A 21977-nucleotide genomic window follows, 5' to 3' on the forward strand; every position below is an offset into this window, starting at 1 on the left:
TAAATGTGTAAATTAATATGTAAATACTATTTTTTTTAGTTTTCTAGAGCACAAGTCTTCTTTACGTAATTCTATTCGAATCGAATAGGATTAACATGAATCACAAAGTAAATATTATTTTAATTTGACAGAATTTAAGATTTAAATTCTTAAGAAATAATTAAATAATAACATGCTATCATAATTTTGCCGACTTGGTGTGGAATTTTAATAGTGCTAATAGATAGTATTTTAAAAGTGCTATTATAATTGGATTTATTGTTCAATCTGACTCACAGTTGGACTCTTCCAATCTAGAATCTAGAGTAGGCAACAAAAGTTTTCTGTCAACTCTTGCTACTTTTGTCAAACGACAAACACATAACATAACGCGGTATGTACCGACCTCGGCTAAGGTGCGTACCCCTTATATGCTATACGTCGTTTTTCAAGGGTGCCAAATTAATTAGAATCTAACTAATAAAATAGTGAAGACATGAGTAATGGCACAATCAACACAAGACAAAGATGAAACTGGAGTGTTGTTGTTCCAAGTTGCCGCCGCCGCGTTCATCCTAGGCCAGAATGAGGCGGTTGCGTTGCGTTGTTGTTCCTCCTCGGTGAGTATTCAGTGTTGTTCGATCTGGAATGGAGAACGTGTTTTATCATGATTTTCATTGTTAATAATTTTAAGGAAGCGTGCCACATCATCGTCGACCTCTTCTGAACTAGACAAGAACACGCGTATGTGTTTCATTTCAAAAAATGTATACAATTTTTATTTTGAAACCAATAATTTGATTATTCTTATTTTCTTTTTTAAATTTCTCAACATATTATATCTGCGTTCTATCATGCTTTTGGAAACGATTGGAAGTTGATGTCTTTCCAATATATTCCAAGCCGCCATCAGAAGTTTAGAACTCGGCAAAAAATTTCCTGTTAGGGATAGAAAAACGAAAACCCTCCTGGATGTAACTTTTGACGACCTTCCCCCATACCTCAACAATTGATTTCAACTTTAGTTGTGGATTAGAATAGTTGATTGCGTGTTTCTGTGGTATACGAAAGAATCTAGACATTGTTTCAATATAGTGGTATCAGTGTGATTAGGAGCGCAAACATGTTAGAGTAACTAAAGGTGAAAGTTCTGTGTACTCTGCGTATTGTAGAAATAGTCGTCTGTATTTGCATAATATTGGTTCCTATCGCAATGATACAGCAAAACAAGATCAAACTAAAAAAGAAAAATATTAAAAGCGGTAAACCAAAATATAGAGTCAATAGTTACTACCTTCTTCACCTTGACTCTACATTTCTAACAACACTAATCTCAGACAAATCCTACTAAGCTTAAGCAATTCTCAAATTTATCCCTTAGAAGGGATTTAGTCAACATATCAGTTGGATTGTCTTCAGATGCAATCTTCACTAGTTTGATTGCTCCTGATTCCACCACTTCATGAATGAAGTGATGCTTTACATCAATATGTTTGGTCCTTGCATGGTACATATGATGATTGGCCAAATGAATAGCACTTTGGCTATCACAATATATCTCGTCTCTTGTTCAATTCCAATTCATGCAACATCCTTTTTAGCCATAAACCATCCTTCACTCCTTCAGCCAGGGCATTATACTCAACTTCAGTGGTAGATAGAACTACAACTGACTGGAAGTTTGATTTCTAACTGACTGCAATTCCAAACAAGGTAAGCACATATCCTGACAATGATTTTCTTGTGTCCAAACACCCTGCAAAATCTGTATCCATAAACCCTTCGATAACTGTTCCACCTTAGGGGTTCATTTGATAAAGTAAGCCTGAGTCCAGAGTTCCATTTATATATCTCAACATCCACTTTAAAGCCTCCCAGTGTGCTTGACCAGGTTCCACCATGAACCTGTCACTCACAGCATGAGCCAAGTCTGGTCTTGTACAGACCATTCCGTACATGATGCTTCCAACCCCACTAGTATAGGGAACTACATCCATCTTCTTCCTATCATCATCTGATATTGGACCTTGACTTTTCGAGAGCTTCATGTGCTGCCCCAAAGGTGTGCCCACAGGTTTAGACTGATGCATCTTAAACCTCTCTACTACCTTCTGCATATAGGCTTGTTCGGATAAGAGCAAAGTTTTTTTCAACTGATCTCTTTAAATATCAACACCAAGGATTCATCTAACTTCCCCAAGGTCCTTCGTCTCAAATTTCCTTTTGAAGATCCACTTGCAACCAACTACCTTTTGTCCCTTAGGTAGTTCCACAAGCCTCTAGGTATTGTTCTTCCTGAGTGCCTCAAGTTTTTCTTCCATGGCACGATGCCAAAGCTGCCTTTCATCAGTTTCACATGCCTCCCTCAAATTCCTTGGTTCTGTTGATCCTTCAATTTCTTCAGCTACAGTTAAAGCATAACAGATGAGATCAGCTTGAGCAAGCTTTCTATTTGGTTTAGGAACTCTCCTTTCCCTATCACGAACAAGCTGGTAATCATTAATGGCATGTTTTGATCCCCTTAAATTTGAAACTGAGTGTCCAGTTTCCTCTGGTGTATTGTCTAAGTCAGTAATTGGATTTATCTGAGAGTTTTCTTGCACTTTATCAGTAGAAGGCTCCACCTCAATTTGAGTTTTCTCTTTCCCACATTCTGAGTTTTCAAAATACATTCCCATCTTTGTCTCATCAAATGTCACATCTCTACTGATGATGAGCTTGGAAGGTTTTGGGTCCAACCTCCACAGCCTGTACCCCTTGACTCCTTTAGCATTCCCGAGGAATAGACATTTTATAGCTCGAGCTTTCAACTTGTCCTTCTTGACATGTGCAAATGTCAAGGCTCCAAACACCCTTAGGTTAGAGTAATTTGCTGGACTTCCACTCCAAACCTCCATTAGTGTTTTATATTCAAGGGCAGATGAGGGACTCTGTTGATCAAATACACAGTTGTGTTTGTAGCTTCTCCCCAGAAAACCTTGGGCAAACCTGCTCCAAGAAGCATGCATCTCACTATTTCCAGAATGGTTCTATTCATCATTTCTGCAAGGCTATTTTGTTGAGGAGTACCAGCAACTGTTTTGTGCCTCTTGATTCCATGATGTGTGTAGAAAGTATTGAATTGATCTGAGACAAATTCAAGTCCATTGTCTGTCCTTAAGACCTTCAACTTGGTTCCTTGCTGATTTTCAATTTGAGTATGCCATTCCTTGAACTTCTGAAATATTTTAGCTTTGTTCCTTAGGATGTAGACTCATACTCTTCTTGAATAGTCATCGATAATGCTCAAGAAATAGGATCCATCCCCATGTGTTTGGATCCTCGATGGTCCCCATAGATCTGCATGAGCATACTCAAAGGCTCTGGTTGAAGTATGCTTACATGTCCCAAATTTCACGCTGTGAGATTTCCCCATGACACACTGGTCACAAAATTCCAATTTATGGAATTTATCACTCATCAGCAAGTGTTGTTTTTCAAGTTATGTCAAGCCTTTCTCACTGATGTGGCCTAGCCGCAAGTGCCACAATTTAGACTTATCTTCCATTGTCTGACTTGCAATAGACACATGCCTAATTACTATGGATTCTTCTAGGATGTACAACCCATTGCTTCGCCTTCCCTTAGCAATGATTGAGGCTCCGGTGGACACCTTCATCATCCCATTCTCAACATTTGTAGTGTATCCCATAAGATCAAACATGCTTATGGAGATAAGGTTTCTCTTGAGCTCTAGAACATACCTCACATCCTGCAGCAGCATTTCCCTATTGTCAAACATTCTCAGTCTGATAGTCCCAATGTCGTGCACCTTGCAAGCCTTGTTGTTCCTAAGAAGTACTGTTCCATACTCCTTCTGTTCAAGATCCTCAAAGTAATCCTTTACAGGATACATATGGTATGTGCATCCTGAGTTCATGACCCAACTCTTCTATGAATTGTCAGTTGAAGCCACCAAGACCCCAACAGATTCATATCCTTTAGACGCCTCTGCAACATCTGCAGTTTCAATAACCCGAGAGTCCTTGGTACCTTTCTCAGGACAGTGCTTCTTGATATGACCAACCTTTTGACACTTGAAACATCGAACCTGCTTCTTGGTTTCAGGCTTCGACTTCTTCCATTTACCTTCTCCCTTTTTTCCTTTATAGTTGTTAGACCAGATGACACCTCCTCTGTGATCTTCGAATCTTGGAGTTTTTGGAATTCTTTGGTTCGAATTGAGGTGACCACCTCCTCCAAGGTAATTAACTTATCCTTCCCATACAAAAGAGCATCTCTAAAGTGTTCGAAGGTTTTAGGTAAAGCGTTTAGAAGAATGACAACTTTATCTTCATCTTCTAGTTTCACCCCTTCTAGTTTCACCCCGATATTCTCAAGATCATCAATGTTCTTGTTGAATTCTGCAAGTTGTTCCTCGATCGTCCTTGACTCCACCATCTTGAATGAATAGAGTTGTTGTTTGAGTCACAACTTATGGGCCAAAGACTTGGTCATGTACAGCGATTCCAGCTTTGCCCATATTCCAGCTACAGTTTTCTCCTTTGCAACCTCCCTCGGTGCCTTATCACCAAGACACAATATGATTGCACTTCTGGCCTTATCAATCATGCTCTTCTTCTTTGCTTGCGTTAAGGTTGAAGGCATGTTCGACTCCCCTTTCAATGCTTCATCACATCCTTGTTGAATCAAGATTGCTTCCATCTTGATCTTCCATAGCCCGAAGTCATTGGAGCCAGTGAACTTCTCAATGTCAAACTTCGTTGTCATTTCTTGAATGATCTTGTTAACCTTTGCGTGTGTCCCCACAAATGACACCACTTGTTGGTTCATATTGCAATGATACAGCAAAACAAGATCAAACTAAAAAGAAAGATATATTCACATATACACAGAGAAGATGAATGATATTGTTATTCTTCTAAGGAATCAATTTTTCACCTCTGCATAGCAACAGAAAGGGGTTATTTATACAGCAGTAACCCCAGAGTTATAAAAGTCACAACCGGTTACAAAGAAATGTTAAAAGCAGTAAACCAAAATATAGAATCAATAGTTACTACACATAATGATAAAAGTGTTTCGTTGTGAGTGTCGCCTTATTACCCTTTCTTGTCTGTACTATTAGACCTGGTGCTTACAGCACCCTTAAGCTAGAAAACACAAACTTAAGATTGAAGCTGAACACAAGAGTAAGGATATTGTGAGCAAGAAATCTCATTTTCATTTCATAGAGGCATTTCCCTTTTATACATTTAGCACAGGATCTCTACACCAAACCCAATTGCAGTAGAGTCCCTTTTACAGAAATAACAGACATAACAGAAATAACAAACTAACTAACAAACAAGTACAGCTTAATAAGGGACTGAAATGATATCTATATCAAGCTCCAAGCTTCAACATGTACTTGTGGTTTTTTTATAGTTCTATGGCTTCCGAAAAGTTTTAGCGGAAAGATCAGCCGAACCAATAAAAAAGTTAAAGTATGAAACAATCATGGCCATCGTGCTTAGATGCGGATCTCAGTATCTCACAACATAAACGCTGCACTTGTTTGCCATTGTTGAACTGAGTTTATTGTATATATATATATATATATATACACATACATAAAACAGAACCATTGTTGAACCTGTTAGAAGCTCCACAAAGAATCACAATTTTCTTGTAGAAATTCCATTTATTTAGATCTATGTAAAAAAAAAAATACTACAATTCATGCTTTCAATTCCCTACTCATCACCACCCTCAAGTAGAAAAGATCTAAACTTTGACCATTTTTATCTTCACCGTACTAAAAAAAGGTTACAACTTACAACCAATTTTTGTACAAGAACATCTGGGGACGATTTTGAGTTCGCATAACTCAATCGGAAACCACTTATAAAGTGCCATGGTACCCTCGTCTTGATCATGGCCACCGGGTTCGCCGCCACGAATCCAGCCGCGAAGCTCGCCGTGACGTGGGTCCTGAGCCCTTCACGTATCATACTGTTTTCCAAAATCATCTATTTGAACTAGACGTACGATGCGAGCGGCGACGCGGTCACGAGAATGGCGTAGTTCACCGTACCGTAAGCAATGTGGTGGAGACGCCGGAGACGGAGAATAAAGGGGCGAAGTAGCGCCTGGGAGACTGTGTGTTGCCAACGACTTCTTCACTCTTCAGGCAATGTGAATTAGCGCGTGCTTGTCGACCAAACGGTGTAGAAAGGGTAAGTTTGAAAAAGAAAATAAATTTTAAAATATTGCCAGGTGTCAAATTTTAACTTGAGTCGGAACATCATCATTCGTACCCTTTCTTTTAGAAACTCAAGGATTTCTCTCTCTCTTATTAAATATCAGCTCTGTTTTCAAATAATCGCTAACTAACTCAAACTTAAATCCTCCTAGCACTTAAAAAGTAAAATAAAACACATATTTTGAATGGATTACTATATTAGTTTTAAGTACTTATATTATAAGTATTTAATTTCAATGCATTAAGGCTTGAAAATTCTTAAAATACTTTATTAGTCAGTCAAATCGCAAAAATTTAGTAATGAGTCGTCAAATTCTTTAGAGCGAAATTTATGACACATAATATATCAAATTAAATAGGTAAAATAAATATTGATTTATAAACTTTTTTCAGTTTAATTCCCCCATTCCTTTTAACATTTTAGCCTCTTTATCTCTTTTTTGTTATAATTTAAACCTTTTTATCGAGTTATTGATTTTAATCACTTAAAAAAAGTTACAATTGATAAATAAAAAAAACTAAATAATTGGTCCTTCCAAAATATTTCATCCCATTTTGATCTCACTAAAATTTTAATGAGATGTTAATTTTGTTAATAAATGTAGTATATTTTTTTAGTCCGTAGGAATTTTAGAAGAAACAAATTAACAAATTAACTAACATAATTAACAATACTGGATGAACAACAATAATGCTAAAATTTTAGAAGGAATAGATAAGCAAATAGTAACATTTAAATGTAGGAAATAAAGAATCTCACTGGACAGTTGACATGCTACCAACAATGACATCTTTCAACTATTTAACATACAATACATAAACAGGTACAAATGAAATTAACACCATAAGTACTATACAAAGCTCTAAAGATAATTTAGAATGCTTAAGATTATCATGTATGAGTTGAACCTTATATCATTAAGGCCTAAAACAAATTTTTGAGGTTTGCACTTATTAAGGGTTTTTAGGCCCAAAATCAATCCGGGAAAATGCAACTTGGAATGCTTTCAACTTCCACAAGCCAAACACTCTTCTCGGTTTGTTAAAGAGCACACCATCTGTGCCATCTTGGTATTATCATCCTCTTCCTCTGCCATAGGTTTTTCCTGCACTCACAATAGAAACATTTAATATCAAAATGTATATAATTACATGAATAAGGAAGATTGATGACAATGAATTCTTATTACATGGAGCATAGAGGTATCAACAGTAAACTTGATAGCATCTGCTGCGGCACGTGATCGCAGATAATACATCCCAGTCTTCAAACCCTTTCATGCCAAATCAAAAAGCAATAAACATCAATCAGTAAAAAGTAGGTCTGAAATTTCCCCAATAAGAGACCTAGTTTCTAATAATATAAAATCCACCTAGTAGTGTATCTAGAAATAAAAGGCAATGCAGAAGAAATAAACACAGCTGTAGGCAGTGTATAGATTTATCTATTTTTAAATGTTCCTCTCTGAAATCCATTATTACTAAAAGATCCAACTGTGAAAGCAAACGTAAATTTAACATCAAAGAACATACTACCAAACACACAAAATCCTTTATTAGAGACAACATGAACACAATCCAATGAAAAATGACATTAACTAGACCCAAGGAAGAAGGTCGATACCTTTGACCATGCATAGAAATGCAAAGAAGTTAACTTTCCAAAGTTGGGTTGATCCATGTGAATATTCAAGCTCTGACTCTGGTCTATGTAGCATCCTCTATCAACAGCCATATCAACCAATGTCTTTTGCTTAATCTCCCAAACAGTCCTGAAAATTTCAAACTGAGTTTAGCATAAACATCTTAGAGCCAAGTTTGGGTAAGTAACAAAATCACAAATCTCATACTTGTATATGATTTTCAGATCATCAGGTATTTCTGGGATTTTCTGAACTGAACCATCCTCATAGATAATATTATTCTTGATTGTAGGAGACCAAAGTCCCATTTCAGTCAAGTCATGAAGTAAATGCTTGTTCACTACAACAAATTCACCACTGAAAGACAAACAGTTAACAATCAAGATAGATCAATAAGATATCAAAACATAATAAGATGATATGGCAATAAACCTTAGAACTCTGCGGCTGTAGATATTAGAAGTATATGGCTCAAAACACTCATTATTGCCAAGAATCTGGCTAGTTGATGCAGTTGGCATAGGGGCAACAAGAAGTGAGTTCCTCACACCCGTCTTTGCTATCATCTCCCGAAGTGCATCCCAATCCCAACGACTTGAGGGCATCACACCCCACATGTCTGGCTGAAGAATTCCCTGCACAATACAAAAATCACCTAAGCCACTACATACAAACATCGTGGATGTTTACATTTCTAATCATAAGCCTAAAAAATTAAGTTGAATATACATGAGCATTTCCAGTGCATTATGAATATAGCTCAGGACACTTAAAAAGACACAAGTATAAAAACATTTAACAGGAATGTACCTTGCTTATAGGACTACCACTATATGTTTCATAGGGACCTTCTTTTGCAGCCAATTCAGATGAAGTTTTTAGTGCATGATAGTATATAGTCTCAAATATATCCTTGTTCAACTGCTGAGCCTGCATCCCATGTCCAGGAAAACTATCAAATTGATGAACCTCTAGCTTAAATTGTAGATGAAAAAGCAGTCCCATAAATGTTATTTACCTCTGGTGAATCAAATGCCACACCTAGTAGTATGAAGGTATCGGCAAGACCCTGAACTCCAATACCAATGGGTCGGTGTCGCATGTTTGATCTTCTAGCAGTATCAACTGGGTAGTAATTAACATCAATTATTTTATTGAGGTTTGTTGCCACTATTGCAGTAACCTATAATTATCAGTCATATAATGATAATGTCAATACATATTGAAACACATAAAGAACAACCAGTATAGTGTTTAGTTCAAGAATAACTAGAAATTGTACCTCTCCCAGTTTGTCAAAGTCAAAATATCGGTTTTTTGAGCCTCTGCTTCCAACAAGCTTAGATGGATGAGATTCCATGGGCACACCCTATGCAAGTGGATAAACATCCTAGATCAGGAATAACAAGTTGGCCTATAGCTACCAAGAAATCAAATACGTCTGATCCTAACACATGAAGTATGCCAGGGATGTCCTACCTTCTCTCTTACATATCGCGGCAGGGCAATCGATGCCAAGTTGCACACAGCCGTTTCTGTTGGACTTGTATACTCAATTATCTCAGTGCACAAGTTTGATGACTTGATTGTGCCCAAATTCTGTTGGTTGCTTTTTTTATTGCAAGTGTCCTAGGATATAGAAAAAGGAAGAGGTTTCAATGAAAAATAAATACAAAATGCACTGAAATAGAAACCTAGCAAAAGTTAAACATGCATTTGTAAACCACCTTAAAAAGCATGTAAGGAGTTCCAGTTTCTATCTGGGACTTCAAAATTTCAAACCAGAGATTCTGTGCCTGAACAACCTTCTTTGCTTTTCCCTATGTACACATCAATTTGGTTAGAAAAGCAAGGCAATAATAAGCAAAAGGAATATTCAAAACATGCAAAACATTAAAACAGGTCAACATACAAAGACCAAAACTTACTTCTCTTTCATATTGAGTGTACAATTTCTCAAATTCTTCACCCCAGCAATCAGCCAAACCTGGCGCTTCATTGGGGCAAAACAAAGACCATTGCCCATTGCTCTGAACTCTTTCCATAAAGAGATCAGACACCCAAAGAGCATAAAACAAATCTCGAGCTCGATGCTCTTCCTGCATAAATAACAACATGTGGCTATATCAATAAAATAGAACTATTCTTTAACTAGCATGAACTAAAAACTAGGGTCAAAACTAAATAATGGGAACCAAAATTGCTACTTTTTTAAAGACCCATCAATCATACCTTTCCATGGTTTTTCCTTAAATCCAAGAATTCAAATATATCAGCATGCCATGGCTCCAGGTACACAGCAAATGCACCTACAAGAAACACAAAATGTGCAAGACAATTTATAAATATTCATTAAAATTACAATGTAGAAATTATCAACAGTGTAAATGATTATTTTACCTTTCCTCTTGCCTCCCCCTTGATCAACATAGCGAGCAGTATCGTTGAACACACGCAGCATTGGAACAATACCATTTGATGTCCCATTTGTGCCACGGATGTAACTTCCTGTGGCACGAATGTTGTGAACACTAACACCAATTCCTCCAGCTGATTTGCTAATGACTGCACACTCCTTCAAAGTGTCATATATTCCCTCTATACTATCATCTTTCATGCACACAAGGAAGCAACTACTCAACTGCCAATGCACATAAACATATCCAACTGCATAAGGTCACCATAGTAATCTTACACAATAAGGACAAAAAGCACACCACATGCTCACAAAAAAAGGGAGACATGGAGGGAAAGAGCATTAACAGAAACTATACCTGAGGCCTAGGTGTTCCTGCATTGAAAAGTGTTGGAGATGCATGAGTGAACCATCTCTGAGACATCATGTGGTATGTTCTGACAGCAGAATCAATGTCATCCTTATGAATTCCAACAGCAACCCTCATCAACATGTGCTGAGGCCTTTCCACAACCTTTCCTTGAACCTTCAAGAGGTATGACCTCTCAAGAGTTTTGAAACCAAAGTAATCATAGTCAAAGTCCCTATCATAGATTATCTCACTGTCCAATCGAGCAGCATTCTAAAACAAAATAGAAAACAATACCAAAGTGAATTTCACATCATACTAAAACACAGCCAAACAAAACTTAAAAGCATAGAATTACACCACACTCACACACACAGAGTATAACTGTCAATAATCAGTAACTGTACTCAAACCACTCCAAGGCCTATATCTTCCAATTTTGAAACATAAACCAACTACAATCAGATAGTCAAACCTATACGACACCAGATCCATCACACATAAGAAACATTCACAAATGAAAACCACGATTATGTGGGTAATCCAATGGAAAATAAACAACGCACAAACCGAATTTCAAACAGCAACAAATAGAATTACCTTGATGATAATTTCATAGACGTCATCAGCAATCAGAGGAGCCTTCATCGCAGATCTCTCATTAAAATGGTAATACATAACCTTAATCCTGAAACAGTCACAATTCACCCACGGTAAAGAACAATTCATAACAAAACGCAGACACGGCTCTCCATCACACTTACGTTTCAGAAAATGACTTCTTCGTATTCTTGTGCAGATTTGAAACGGCAATCCTCGCAGCCAACTGCACCAAACACAAAATCACACAGATCAGCCTTTAAGCCATAATATGAACCACAAAAAAAGCGCGAGAAAAGAGAAGAATCTCACAGAAGCATAGTCAGGGTGGTTGGCGGTCATAGCCGCGGCGGTTTCCGCCGCCAACTCATCGAGCTGGCTAGTGGTGACGCCTTTGTAGACGCCAGCGCACACTTTCTGAGACACCAGAACAGGGTCACAGTGTTCGGTGCTTAAACCGTAACTAAGTTTCTTGAGACGCGCGGTGATTTTATCAAAATGCACCGTCTCTTGCCTCCCATCTCTCTTCACCACATACATATTGTCTTTTTTTCTTTTTCTCGGTTTTCTATGTCTCTCAGTGGAGAATTTCGTCGAACAGTTTTGGCGCAGGCGCGAGGGTATAAATAGAGTGTTTGTGTGCTGAGGGGTTGGGATATGTGAAAGATTTCTTTTTTTTATTTTGCCGGCTGAATAATGAGGGTTCCCTCGCAAATGTGTGCAATTTCGAAATTTTCCCGCGAGAACGTTGCATTTGGAATTCAGAACTTGAATTAAATGAATTGTGGGAGAGTGGGTTACGCTAGGTGCTGCGGGACCACGCTCTTTTTGAAATAAAGTAGAAGGAAGCGCTTTTTTATATCTGTTTTGTTTCTTACTTGATTCAACTCATGTTATGTGCACTTTTATTATTCTTTCAATTTTTCAACAAAAAAATCAATTGTGTTAACACATATATAGTTCGGAATTCTAAGAGTTGAAGGGGGAAAAGCACAAATAGAAATTATTTTTTAAAAAATAATGGGAGTAATATTCTTTGATCCAAGTTTTAATTAATATATAATTAATTTAATAACTCTATTGATTGTTATTATGAGTTAATAGCCGAAATATAATTGTGAAATAAGCAAAATTGCAAATTATTGAAACTAGGAAAACCAAATTTCTCAATTAAAAGGGAAGGGATTAAGATTGTGAAATTGGAAATTTAGAGAAACTAAAATTATAATTTAATTTATACATTTTAAAAATATTAACAACTTCTTTAGAAAGAACTTAAATATTGATGTGCTTAATTTCTCAGGTTGAGAGTTATTCTAGATTGTTGTATCCCAATCAAAATGCCCTAAATTTAATTTTAAATATTATTACATCAGTTAAAAACCATGCTATGTTAATTATGCATACAAAAACATGTATAAACTAATAAATATTGTTTTGTGTCATTTTTTAATTATTAACCATATGAATCAATTTAAAAAAACTCCTCAAATTGATAAAATTTAAATTATAAAAAACTAAATTAAACTTTTAATAAAACAAAAGCTCAATTTTTTTTAATTCATAAAAATTATAACTGACATAGATACTAGTAAAGGAAATTTAAAGTATAAGATAAAAACCAACTCCATAATTTAGCCTTTATCGTAAGCATTATATATTTTTATGATAGGAACATTATAAATTTTAATCATAATATAATTAAAAATATTTATTTTATGTAGGGATATGAATTAAAGCTTAGTCAGAAAAAATAAAATGAATTAAAGCTTCTATAATACTGTTACGAATACCGGAGGAAGCAACAGCTATTATCATCTGGAAAGACTGAAAGAGTAAAGAAAACCCTAAAACCCTAAAACCCTAGAAATTCAGAATTCAGCTGAAGAAGAAGGAGGAGGAGGAGGAACCAATGGACTTCGACGAGTACGAATACCTGGAGAAGACAGTGGAGGAAGACATAGATAAAGACTCCTCCAAGAAGAAGAAGGACATCACCGACAAGAGCGAGAGGAGTTACCGGAAGCCCCGCGACGTCGACGACGATCTCGACGCCGATGACAGAAAGAGCAAGAGGTCAAGGGGCGACGACGAGAACGGTGGTTCCAAGAAAGATCGCGACAGAGACAGAGAAAGAGACCGTGACCGCGAACGTTCCTCCGGCCGTCACAGGAGCGAGAGGGAGAGAGACGGAGAGAGGAAAGACAGGGATAAGGATAGAGAGAGGAGGGATAAGGATAAGGATAAGGATAGGGATAGGGATAGGGATAGGAGAGACCGTGATAGGGACGGAGATAGGGAAAAGGAGCGCGAGAGAAGAGACAAGGATAAGGAGAGAGAGGGGGAAAAAGAGGCGAGGGAGAGATCCACAAGGAGCAGGAGTCGCTCCGAGAGGGACAGAGACAGGGAGCGAGATTTCGAAATGCGCGATGGCCGGTAAATTGCTCTCTCCTTTGTGTTTTACGCAAGGACTGAACTTAGATACAGTGTCGTAGGTACTTTCGGTACGGTTCTCTAATCAGAATTGGAGTTTTACGTTGGTAATCTATGTTGAGCTTTAATGGAAACCTTTACGATGTGGGTTACCGCAGCAAAACACCAAGTTTGATTGGAGAACAATACCAAAAGCACCTAAAGAACTTTAACAAAGTTGTGTCCTTCATACAATTAATTTTTTTTTTAAGTAAAAGGAGGGACTGAGTTGGGAATAAGAGTTCTATTTGGTTTAAAGAAATGTGACAGGATTTGTATCATTTGAGGGTAGATTTTATGCATTTTAGCTTCTTCGTGTTATATATTTCTTATGTGATATTAGAGTATTATAAAGGAGCTGCAATTATTCAATTGCAGACTCATCTAGCTTCTAATAGAAGATAGTTAGTTCGGAGTTAGTTAGACAGTTACTGTTAGACTCTCTAACAGAATTGTCTATATATACTCCTTTGTAAGTCTCAATGACTTGGGTTAATGAATAACATTTTACTCCTTCTTCATTCCCTACTCTCTCTCTTCTCTCAGAAGTATGTTTTTGAAACTTCAGCAATCAAGCTTGGTGAGCTAACAGCAGCGTTTCAACTTCTTCAATAGGAAGAGGTTGGAATTTACTTTCGATAACTGAGATTACTGAATGATAGTCTTGTAGAAGTCCTTCAAGTATAGCTTCAATGTGTTCCTGAAGAGAAATTGGACTTTTGAAAGAGGCAAGCGAATCGGAAATTGCTTTGATCCTAAGCAGGAACTCGCACGTCGACTTATCTTCAAGCATCGTTGCATGCAATTCAGTTTGAATCTGCCTTGCTTTGGCTCACGTCTGTTTGTGAAAATAATCATGGATTCGTTCCCAGACCTCATGAATGAACACAACCAATGATTTGAGACAGAATTGATGTATAGACAGAGTCGATTGCAACCAGGTGAGAAGAACCCGGTCCTGCTGTTCCCACGTCTCATATGCAGGATTCTCCATTCCTGCCTTGCGATCTGCTTCAGTAAGGAATCATAACGGGACTTGTGGATTCCCAACAAACCTTTGAAGTTTGTGAGATTTGATGACAGGCTCAATGCCTCAATTTGCTGTTGCCATAATGAGATATTCGAATCATCAAGCTTCTGTGAAATTGAACTCAGAAAAGCGGAAGCGGAAGAAGAAGAAACAGAGTTTGTTGCCATTGATGATCGACTAAGCTCTGATACAATCATAGATTTCCTAGTTTGAGAGAATAGAGAGAGAGAGAGATAGAGAAAGTAATGAATGAAGGAGTAAAATGTTATTCATTAACCCAAGTAATTGAGACTTACAAAGGAGAATATATAGACAATTCTGTTAGTCTAACAGTAACTGTCTAACTAACTTCTACTAGAAGCTAGATGAGTCTGTAGTTGAATAACTGCAGCTCCTTATAATACTCTAATATGTGATTTTGCTGTTTGCAATTCTCACTCCATTAATGACCTTGAGGTGGCCTGAGAATCTATATCAATCATATCATCGGTATGGTACCACAAGGCATTAACATATCTCTGTTTTCTTTACTAAGGTGTATACTTTTAAGTTTTAAGTGCCCATCACCTCAAGGCATTAAAATCCCTTGGTGCCTAAAGGGAAATTTTCACCTTTGACTACTTTCCTTGAAATATGTTACATTGATGTGTGCAACTCACTAGATGCTAAGTTCCTTGCTGCTAAGTGTCCCAAAACTAGTTATTCTTTTTATATGATAAATATCACACCCTTTAGTATCTCATTGTAAAGTTAGTTGGCTAGGCTTTTTCTACTGTTATGATTTATAAATATGATATAAAGGTGTTTCTCTTTTGAACCAGAAAGATACTCCTATGGTCCCAATAGGTGGTGACACCTCTTATCTTGGGGCCATAGGCATTCATTTGGCTACTCTGACTCTAAGATTTAGCAAGATTCTAAATTAACTAATATGAACTTCTCTTTTATTTTTTTAATAACCTTATTATAATTTGAGTTGCAGGAGATTTAGGGTTAAGAAAGAGGCCTCAGAACCTGAGGCTGACCCAGAAAGGGATCAGAGAACTGTTTTTGCCTACCAGGTTGATTGGAAGTTCCTATTTTTGTTTGTTTTAAATTATATGAATATACAAGTTCTACATATTTGGTGTCTTGTTCTGATGATTGGCTATTTGCCCTGTGGTGGTTTCAGATGCCGTTAAAAGCAACAGAGAGAGATGTGTATGAGTTCTTTTCAAAAGCTGGCAAGGTCAGTTGCTATTAAATTTGATGTACTTTTGCCATTGGAACTGTGATGACTTGCCTATCAAACCATTTTTGTCTCCATTGGAACTTTATTGACTTCTGTTGTCATTTAAACTATTAATATTATCATATTTTATGCTTTGTATTTAGTATATTGTTGTTTCTCATTCATGAGTAGTGATAACAATTATATACAATGTAGAAGTTCTTACAAGCATACTGAATGCTTCTTATTCTGAGACATTTGGTTTCTGTTGCAGTATATTGTCCTCTGCCTTCAGTTTTAAGTAGGAGAGCAACTTTGTTATGTCTCAACATTCGTTTGTGCGATGAATGAATATGGGGTTACATTACATGATGATATTTTCAACGTCACAAATTTGGTGTTTGGTTTGCATGCTTAGGGTGAATGTTATATATTTGCCTTTGTATGAGGTACTTCATCCGTCAAGTTTAATGTTCTTTCCTTTCATTTTAGGTGAGAGATGTCCGTCTGATCATGGATAGGAACTCAAGACGATCTAAAGGAGTTGGGTATGTGTTTTATTGTCAAATAATTTATTGTTTAAATGTATGTGCTATTGTGGTATTAGGATATGAACTTCCAAGAATCATGTTTAACTGTATCTTTAAATGGACTAGCAATGCGATAATGATGAGGGATGGTGGGAATACCTTGCACTCATGTTTAATCAATTCATGCTGCGCACTCAAGGTAGATGACATAATCCTAGTTTTCTGTTTGGTCCTATTCCCAATTTTCTTCCTCTGCATGCCATACAATGAGGATTTCATTTGTGTGCTGATACTCCTTTTAGTTTATTTTCCTCCATTTATTAATTGGAAGCCCCTTGTATTGGTTGTGGGGCTTGGTAAGGTTGATATGGAGGAAATTTTACTCTCCTTTTCTATATATCTCTATTTTTATTTTTTTTTAGAAGAATGACTATAAGTAGCTAGATGAGATGCTCATGGATTTGGTTCTGTTTGACTTTTACTATTATTGACTATAAGTAGCTAGATGAGTAGCTACAAGTGAGTTATTGAGCAAAGCCAGCTGCCAGTTTTTGGTTTGATTTCTTTTCTTAGGATTGGATTTTCTCATGTATACATATATAGCCAAAGTCTGTTACTGTTGCTAATTCTGCCTCTTCCTGTCTCAATCACTGTTCTGAAAACTGGTCAGACCAGAACACTGGTTTACAACGGGTTAATGGAAAATGCTTAATATAATGTTATTTTGATTTGTTTTCCATAAAAACATGAAAAATGAACCTAAAGTTATTATGGTTAATGAGCATTGTTGTGTATTGTTGAAACTTAGATTTTGGTTTGAACTTTTGTGTGTACTTTGAATATTAAGAATCTATAGCATTATGTTTTATTTTTAGTTTTATAAATTTATATTATGTTTTCATATTATTTTATGCATTATTGAATTACTATTATTTTATTAATGCCAGTTCGACCATGGCTGAACATTGAACCCTGGATCAGTGCCTTGATTAGTTCAATGACTGGTCCGTTTTTAAAAACATTGGTCTCGATGGTTTCCTTCCTATATTCTCATATCGTTTTCTCTTATTCTCTTCTGATTGAATTGTCAATTTAATAATTAATACATGCTTTAGCTTATAATGTTTATTATGACAGGCTAAATGAAACTCAGCTTGAGCTGTCTGCACTAGAGTTTTTGTTTCCCTACATCTCTTTGCTGTATGCTTTGTAAGTTTTGATTGCAACTTTGTTTATTAGTTCTGAAAACTTGATGCAAGTTCTTGATGAGGATGCAGGTATATTGAATTTTATGATGCGATGTCAGTGCCAATGGCTATTGCTCTCTCTGGCCAACTTCTTCTTGGGCAACCTGTAATGGTGAAACCTTCTGAAGCTGAAAAGAACCTTGTTCAATCTAATGCTTCTGGTGGAGCGGCCGGTGTAGCTGGGCCCTATGGAGCTGTGGACAGAAAATTGTATGTGGGAAATCTTCACTTCAACATGACTGAGAGTCAGCTGCGGGAGGTATTTTACTTTTGTTGCTGTCTTATTGGCTGTTGTGTTGTGGATGGAGAGTTTCGGCATAAGGCATATTTCTTTTTTGGTCTTTGCTACATTTATTAGGAATACAAATGCACATGATTTTATTGAATACCATTAACTTTACAAAATTCATATCTCCCTAGAAACATTCAATTAAGTTTCTCTTATCTGGATCTAGTATATTGGTAGGTTATCACCAATTTGAATCTTATTGGTAGATTATCATCATTTGATATACTTTGTTTTTCGTGTTTTAGATTTTTGAACCATTTGGTCCGGTTGAGGTTGTCCAACTGCCTCTTGATTTGGAAACAGGACACTGCAAGGGTTTTGGGTTTGTTCAAGTTCGTTTCTAACTCTTAACTTTTAGTAATTTTGATTCAGGTAGCATTGTTATCTAATTATTTGCATTCATTGGACAGTTTACTCATCTAGAACATGCCAAGGCTGCTCAGAGTTTAAATGGAAAATTGGAGATTGCTGGCAGGACTATCAAGGTAGAAATATGTGTTGTTCATTTTGTTTTTCACTTGTTTGTTTTCAATTTTGTTGATGATAATTCTCAGTTCTTTTGTTTGTGACTGACTGATATTGAGCATCAAATTCAGGTTTCATGTGTAACAGATCATGTTGCAAGCCAAGATGCAACTGCAAAATCTGCAGACTTGGATGACGATGAAGGTGGATTGGTAAGTTTGCTTCTGTTATATAAAATATTCAAAAACTGGCGATGTGCCATTTAAAATTTTAAATCTATACCTCATCATGCAATATTGCAAATTTACTAGAGTTGTTTGTGCTTCAAAGAAAAAGGCCCTTTTTTCTGTTAAAAGATATGTTTAAAAAAATTATAGTCATCAATGCAAACTCTTCAAAAAATTTGTTTTTTTTTCCCCTCAGGTGTTAAAATGTTATCTTCTAAGCAAAAGCTCTAAAAATGTTGTATCATAGAATCACTTTTTTCCTTGCTTAATCTGGACATAGTTTAGAAGCAGGTGCTGTCAGGTTTCCTTCTTCTCAAATTAGATTAAGATTGATTTCTTTTCTGCATTTTCACTCTGTTTTTGCACTCAAACAATTTTTCTTTCTAGTCGGGGACAGGTCTGAGGGTGTTTAGGAAGCTTCTCTGTTCCTACATCTTTGTTGTTGTTTCCCCCTGGTATACTAACAATGTTATTTATTCATAATGAAGACCTTGCTTATGAGCTGTGCTTTGCTATGCAGACTTTAAATGCTCACTCAAGAGCATTGCTTATGCAGAGGCTGGCTGGCGCAGACCCTGCAAGGTATGTCGTTAATAATATTGCTCATTTTTGTAAATCTGTTCATTATCTTCACAGTTTTCTACTTTGCAGCATAGGTTTGCCTGTTGTGAATGGCTCAGTTCCTGCTCAGCAGGCTATCAGCTTGCCTATTGGTGCACCAGTTCTACCAACGCTAGTCATGCCTAATCCAGTGGTAGAACCTGTAGGAAACCCCAGCGAGTGTTTACTTTTAAAGAATATGTTTGATCCGAGCACTGAGGTCTGTGGTTATCTAATTATATACTTCCACCATGTGATTTTTCATTTAACAAAGTACTGATGGCAAACATTGCAATGCAGACGGAACCAGATTTTGATATAGACATTAAAGAGGACGTAGAGGAAGAGTGTTCTAAATATGGCCGAGTGAAGCATATTTTTGTTGACAAGTAAGCTCATGAATGTGCAACACACTTCAATAATCATGAAAAATTTTACTGCGTGCTTTTACTTTTTTTTAAAAAAAAAAGAAAAAATTCCACATTACATGTGAGTTACAATTCATTAATTGGTTTCACACATACAGAAAAAGTGCAGGTTTTGTGTATTTGCGGTTTGATACAGTGGAAGCAGCAAGTGCTGCTCAACATGCAATGCACTTGAGATGGTTTGCACGCAGGTTAATTTCTGCTGTCTTCATGGTAATCTTTTTATTCATGAGTTCCACCTTTCATGCCTTTGGACTTGAAAATGTGATTTATAATAATAAATAATAAATTAGGTGTTTGATCTTTTTTTTGTTTTTAATTTTTTTTTTTTTAATGATATTTGCCAAAATCTTGAGAACAAGATGACATTTCTGTACAGAAGGATTAATAAATGATTTGCATTAAAAAAATACTAATGTATCCCAGTCCCCAGAGGCTCCTTGCTATGCGGAAGGGGAGGAGTCTTACCCTTGCATATGCAAAAAGACTGATTCCAGATTTGAACCCATGACCAACCAGACACCAAGGACAGAAAGAGATCCATAAATAGGAATTTTCATATACTTTTCATCAGATGCATGAAATAGTCGGAGTTGAACTTATTTATTTTACTTGAGAGGTATTTCTTTTCTAGGATTATATTATCTTTTTCAGATGTCTAATTAGGTGTCCTCTTATTCAAATACCATCCTACTGGTTATCCTTGTGCATTAACATATTTCAGTTCAGACCCTTGGGCTACGCCACGTGAGGCTTAGTATCAGCAGGTTTTTCAGTCGTCTCTCCTGCAATGTTTGGGATGTTATAACGCTCTATGGTTGTGTATATTTCTGAAATTTTTTTCCGCGGGTTAGAATATAAGAATTCCTGTAGTCTTATTGGGTAAGAGTATTTATATCATCATATCCGATAATCACATTACCATGATATCATGTGTGGCCTGAATGTCGTCTCTGTTCTCTCTTCCCTTTTTCTGCCCCCCCCCCCCCCCCCCCTTTAGATTTATAGTTCCTAATGTTATATAATGAAACTTTTCTTTATTTATTTCAAGAGATTGTTTGTTTTGCAGCAACCAGAGTTGTACGAAGCCAAGTTTAAAGGGGAAGTTTGAAGTTCATACATGCCTCGAGGCTCCTGAAGATACAATATGCATTATTTTGTGGTCTTAGTTTTCATCCATTAAGTTCTAGTTTTTAGGATTCATGAATTGTATTAGATGTATGATTACAGAAATGATAATGTCCTGATGTTGGCGATATTTATGATCAGTTTTTGGGCTTTTTATGGAACTTCAATTATTTTCCTACGAAAACAATGTGAAAGTTTCTATTTTTTATACGATAAAGCCATAATGACACCTAAAGTCGCCCGTGACCCGTGTATGATTTCAGTGGATGCCCTCCTTCCCTAGTTCGTACTTTTGAACCTAGACCCCAAGAAATATAATACTACTAGTACTGTCAATAATGTTAACATATAAGGGTAAAAAAAAATTAACAGTGGGCCCAAGCAATAAAATGTTGACGTAAAGCACATAGTTTTAAAATGGAATATGCTCCTCTAAAGTGCATGCAAGCACTTTGGAGAGTAAAGTGCACTAGCCCTAAATTATAATGAATAGTTTTGAGATTAATACATTGAGATTAAAACTGTCTCATCAGACTTTTATTTTTTTAAAAATAAATTATTAAAAAAGAAACAAATTTGTTCTCACACCCTGAACCCCCTAGTCCAAATCATCCTCCACTAAACTTCAACCCATTGTCGTTGCCTCCGTAGTCAGGTTCTCTCCACCTCACATAGGTCCAGAATTATCATTAATCATACATCTTGATTGATCGGTAAAATTTGATCATCCGCGTGAACAGAATAATAAGATTTGACATTCATCATAACAAACAAGCTATAAGCTGTTGATGATACAAAAAATTTCGACAGATTCAAACAGCAAAAAGAAAAAGAATCAGTAAAATTATTTGTTTTTTATGCGAAAAACTGTCACCAAGTTGTGAATCAGACTCACAAATGTTTTTATTTTTTTTTTCATCAATGATATTAGTAAAAAGTTATCCTGGCTAAAAGCCAAGATTGGAATCCTGAACCAATCAGTTAAGAGTTGTGTCAAATCCGTTGTTGGTCCTCTCTCCTCAGCTATGATAAGGCCCTTCTGAATTGCTGGAAGTATAGGTCTGCATTGAGGTTCGGCATCGATCCAGAATACCCTTCTTCCAACCAGGCAGCAACATCT

General features: G+C 36.5%; 2 protein-coding genes across 3 annotated transcripts; one reads left to right on the forward strand and one right to left on the reverse strand.

The window, feature by feature from the left end:
- Positions 1 to 6915: 6915 nt before the first annotated feature.
- On the reverse strand, positions 6916 to 12022 carry LOC548020 (ribonucleoside-diphosphate reductase large subunit). Its single transcript, NM_001250597.1, has 17 exons — positions 11544 to 12022; positions 11396 to 11457; positions 11232 to 11319; positions 10641 to 10904; positions 10267 to 10507; positions 10099 to 10175; positions 9795 to 9965; positions 9594 to 9686; positions 9346 to 9495; positions 9149 to 9235; positions 8885 to 9049; positions 8677 to 8796; positions 8299 to 8501; positions 8074 to 8223; positions 7848 to 7995; positions 7414 to 7497; positions 6916 to 7329 (listed from the first exon to the last, which is right to left on the reverse strand). The coding sequence occupies exons 1-17, from the start codon at positions 11769 to 11771 to the stop codon at positions 7231 to 7233; spliced, it is 2430 nt and encodes an 809-aa protein (NP_001237526.1). The 5' UTR covers positions 11772 to 12022; the 3' UTR covers positions 6916 to 7230.
- Positions 12023 to 13006: 984 nt separating this feature from the next.
- LOC100818613 (RNA-binding protein 39) lies at positions 13007 to 20985 on the forward strand. 2 transcript variants are annotated; one of them, XM_003525049.5, is made up of 13 exons: positions 13008 to 13667; positions 15716 to 15794; positions 15905 to 15961; positions 16436 to 16491; positions 17751 to 17979; positions 18255 to 18341; positions 18420 to 18494; positions 18606 to 18686; positions 19222 to 19283; positions 19353 to 19521; positions 19602 to 19690; positions 19828 to 19942; positions 20799 to 20985. In XM_003525049.5, the coding sequence occupies exons 1-13, from the start codon at positions 13144 to 13146 to the stop codon at positions 20838 to 20840; spliced, it is 1665 nt and encodes a 554-aa protein (XP_003525097.1). In that variant the 5' UTR covers positions 13008 to 13143; the 3' UTR covers positions 20841 to 20985. The 2 variants fall into 2 exon arrangements, with proteins under 2 accessions (XP_025984286.1, XP_003525097.1); XM_026128501.2 differs by having other exon boundaries at positions 13007 to 13667; positions 19222 to 19521.
- The last annotated feature ends 992 nt before the right edge of the window (positions 20986 to 21977 follow it).

This window comes from Glycine max, chromosome 5, assembly GCF_000004515.6.
Source record: "Glycine max cultivar Williams 82 chromosome 5, Glycine_max_v4.0, whole genome shotgun sequence".
Lineage (NCBI taxonomy): Eukaryota > Viridiplantae > Streptophyta > Magnoliopsida > Fabales > Fabaceae > Glycine > Glycine max.

Excerpts from the sequence above, each read along its gene's own strand:
- LOC548020 (NM_001250597.1), bottom strand. The coding sequence starts at position 11,771 with ATGTATGTGGTGAAGAGAGATGGGAGGCAAGAGACGGTGCATTTTGAT. Across the intron at positions 9,966-10,098 it reads TAAGGAAAAACCATGGAAAG|GAAGAGCATCGAGCTCGAGA; the intron begins GTATGATTGATG and ends TTATTTATGCAG. Across the intron at positions 9,496-9,593 it reads CTCCTTACATGCTTTTTAAG|GACACTTGCAATAAAAAAAG; the intron begins GTGGTTTACAAA and ends TCTATATCCTAG.
- LOC100818613 (XM_026128501.2), top strand. The coding sequence starts at position 13,144 with ATGGACTTCGACGAGTACGAATACCTGGAGAAGACAGTGGAGGAAGAC. Across the intron at positions 15,795-15,904 it reads GAACTGTTTTTGCCTACCAG|ATGCCGTTAAAAGCAACAGA; the intron begins GTTGATTGGAAG and ends TGGTGGTTTCAG. Across the intron at positions 18,342-18,419 it reads AGGGTTTTGGGTTTGTTCAA|TTTACTCATCTAGAACATGC; the intron begins GTTCGTTTCTAA and ends TTCATTGGACAG.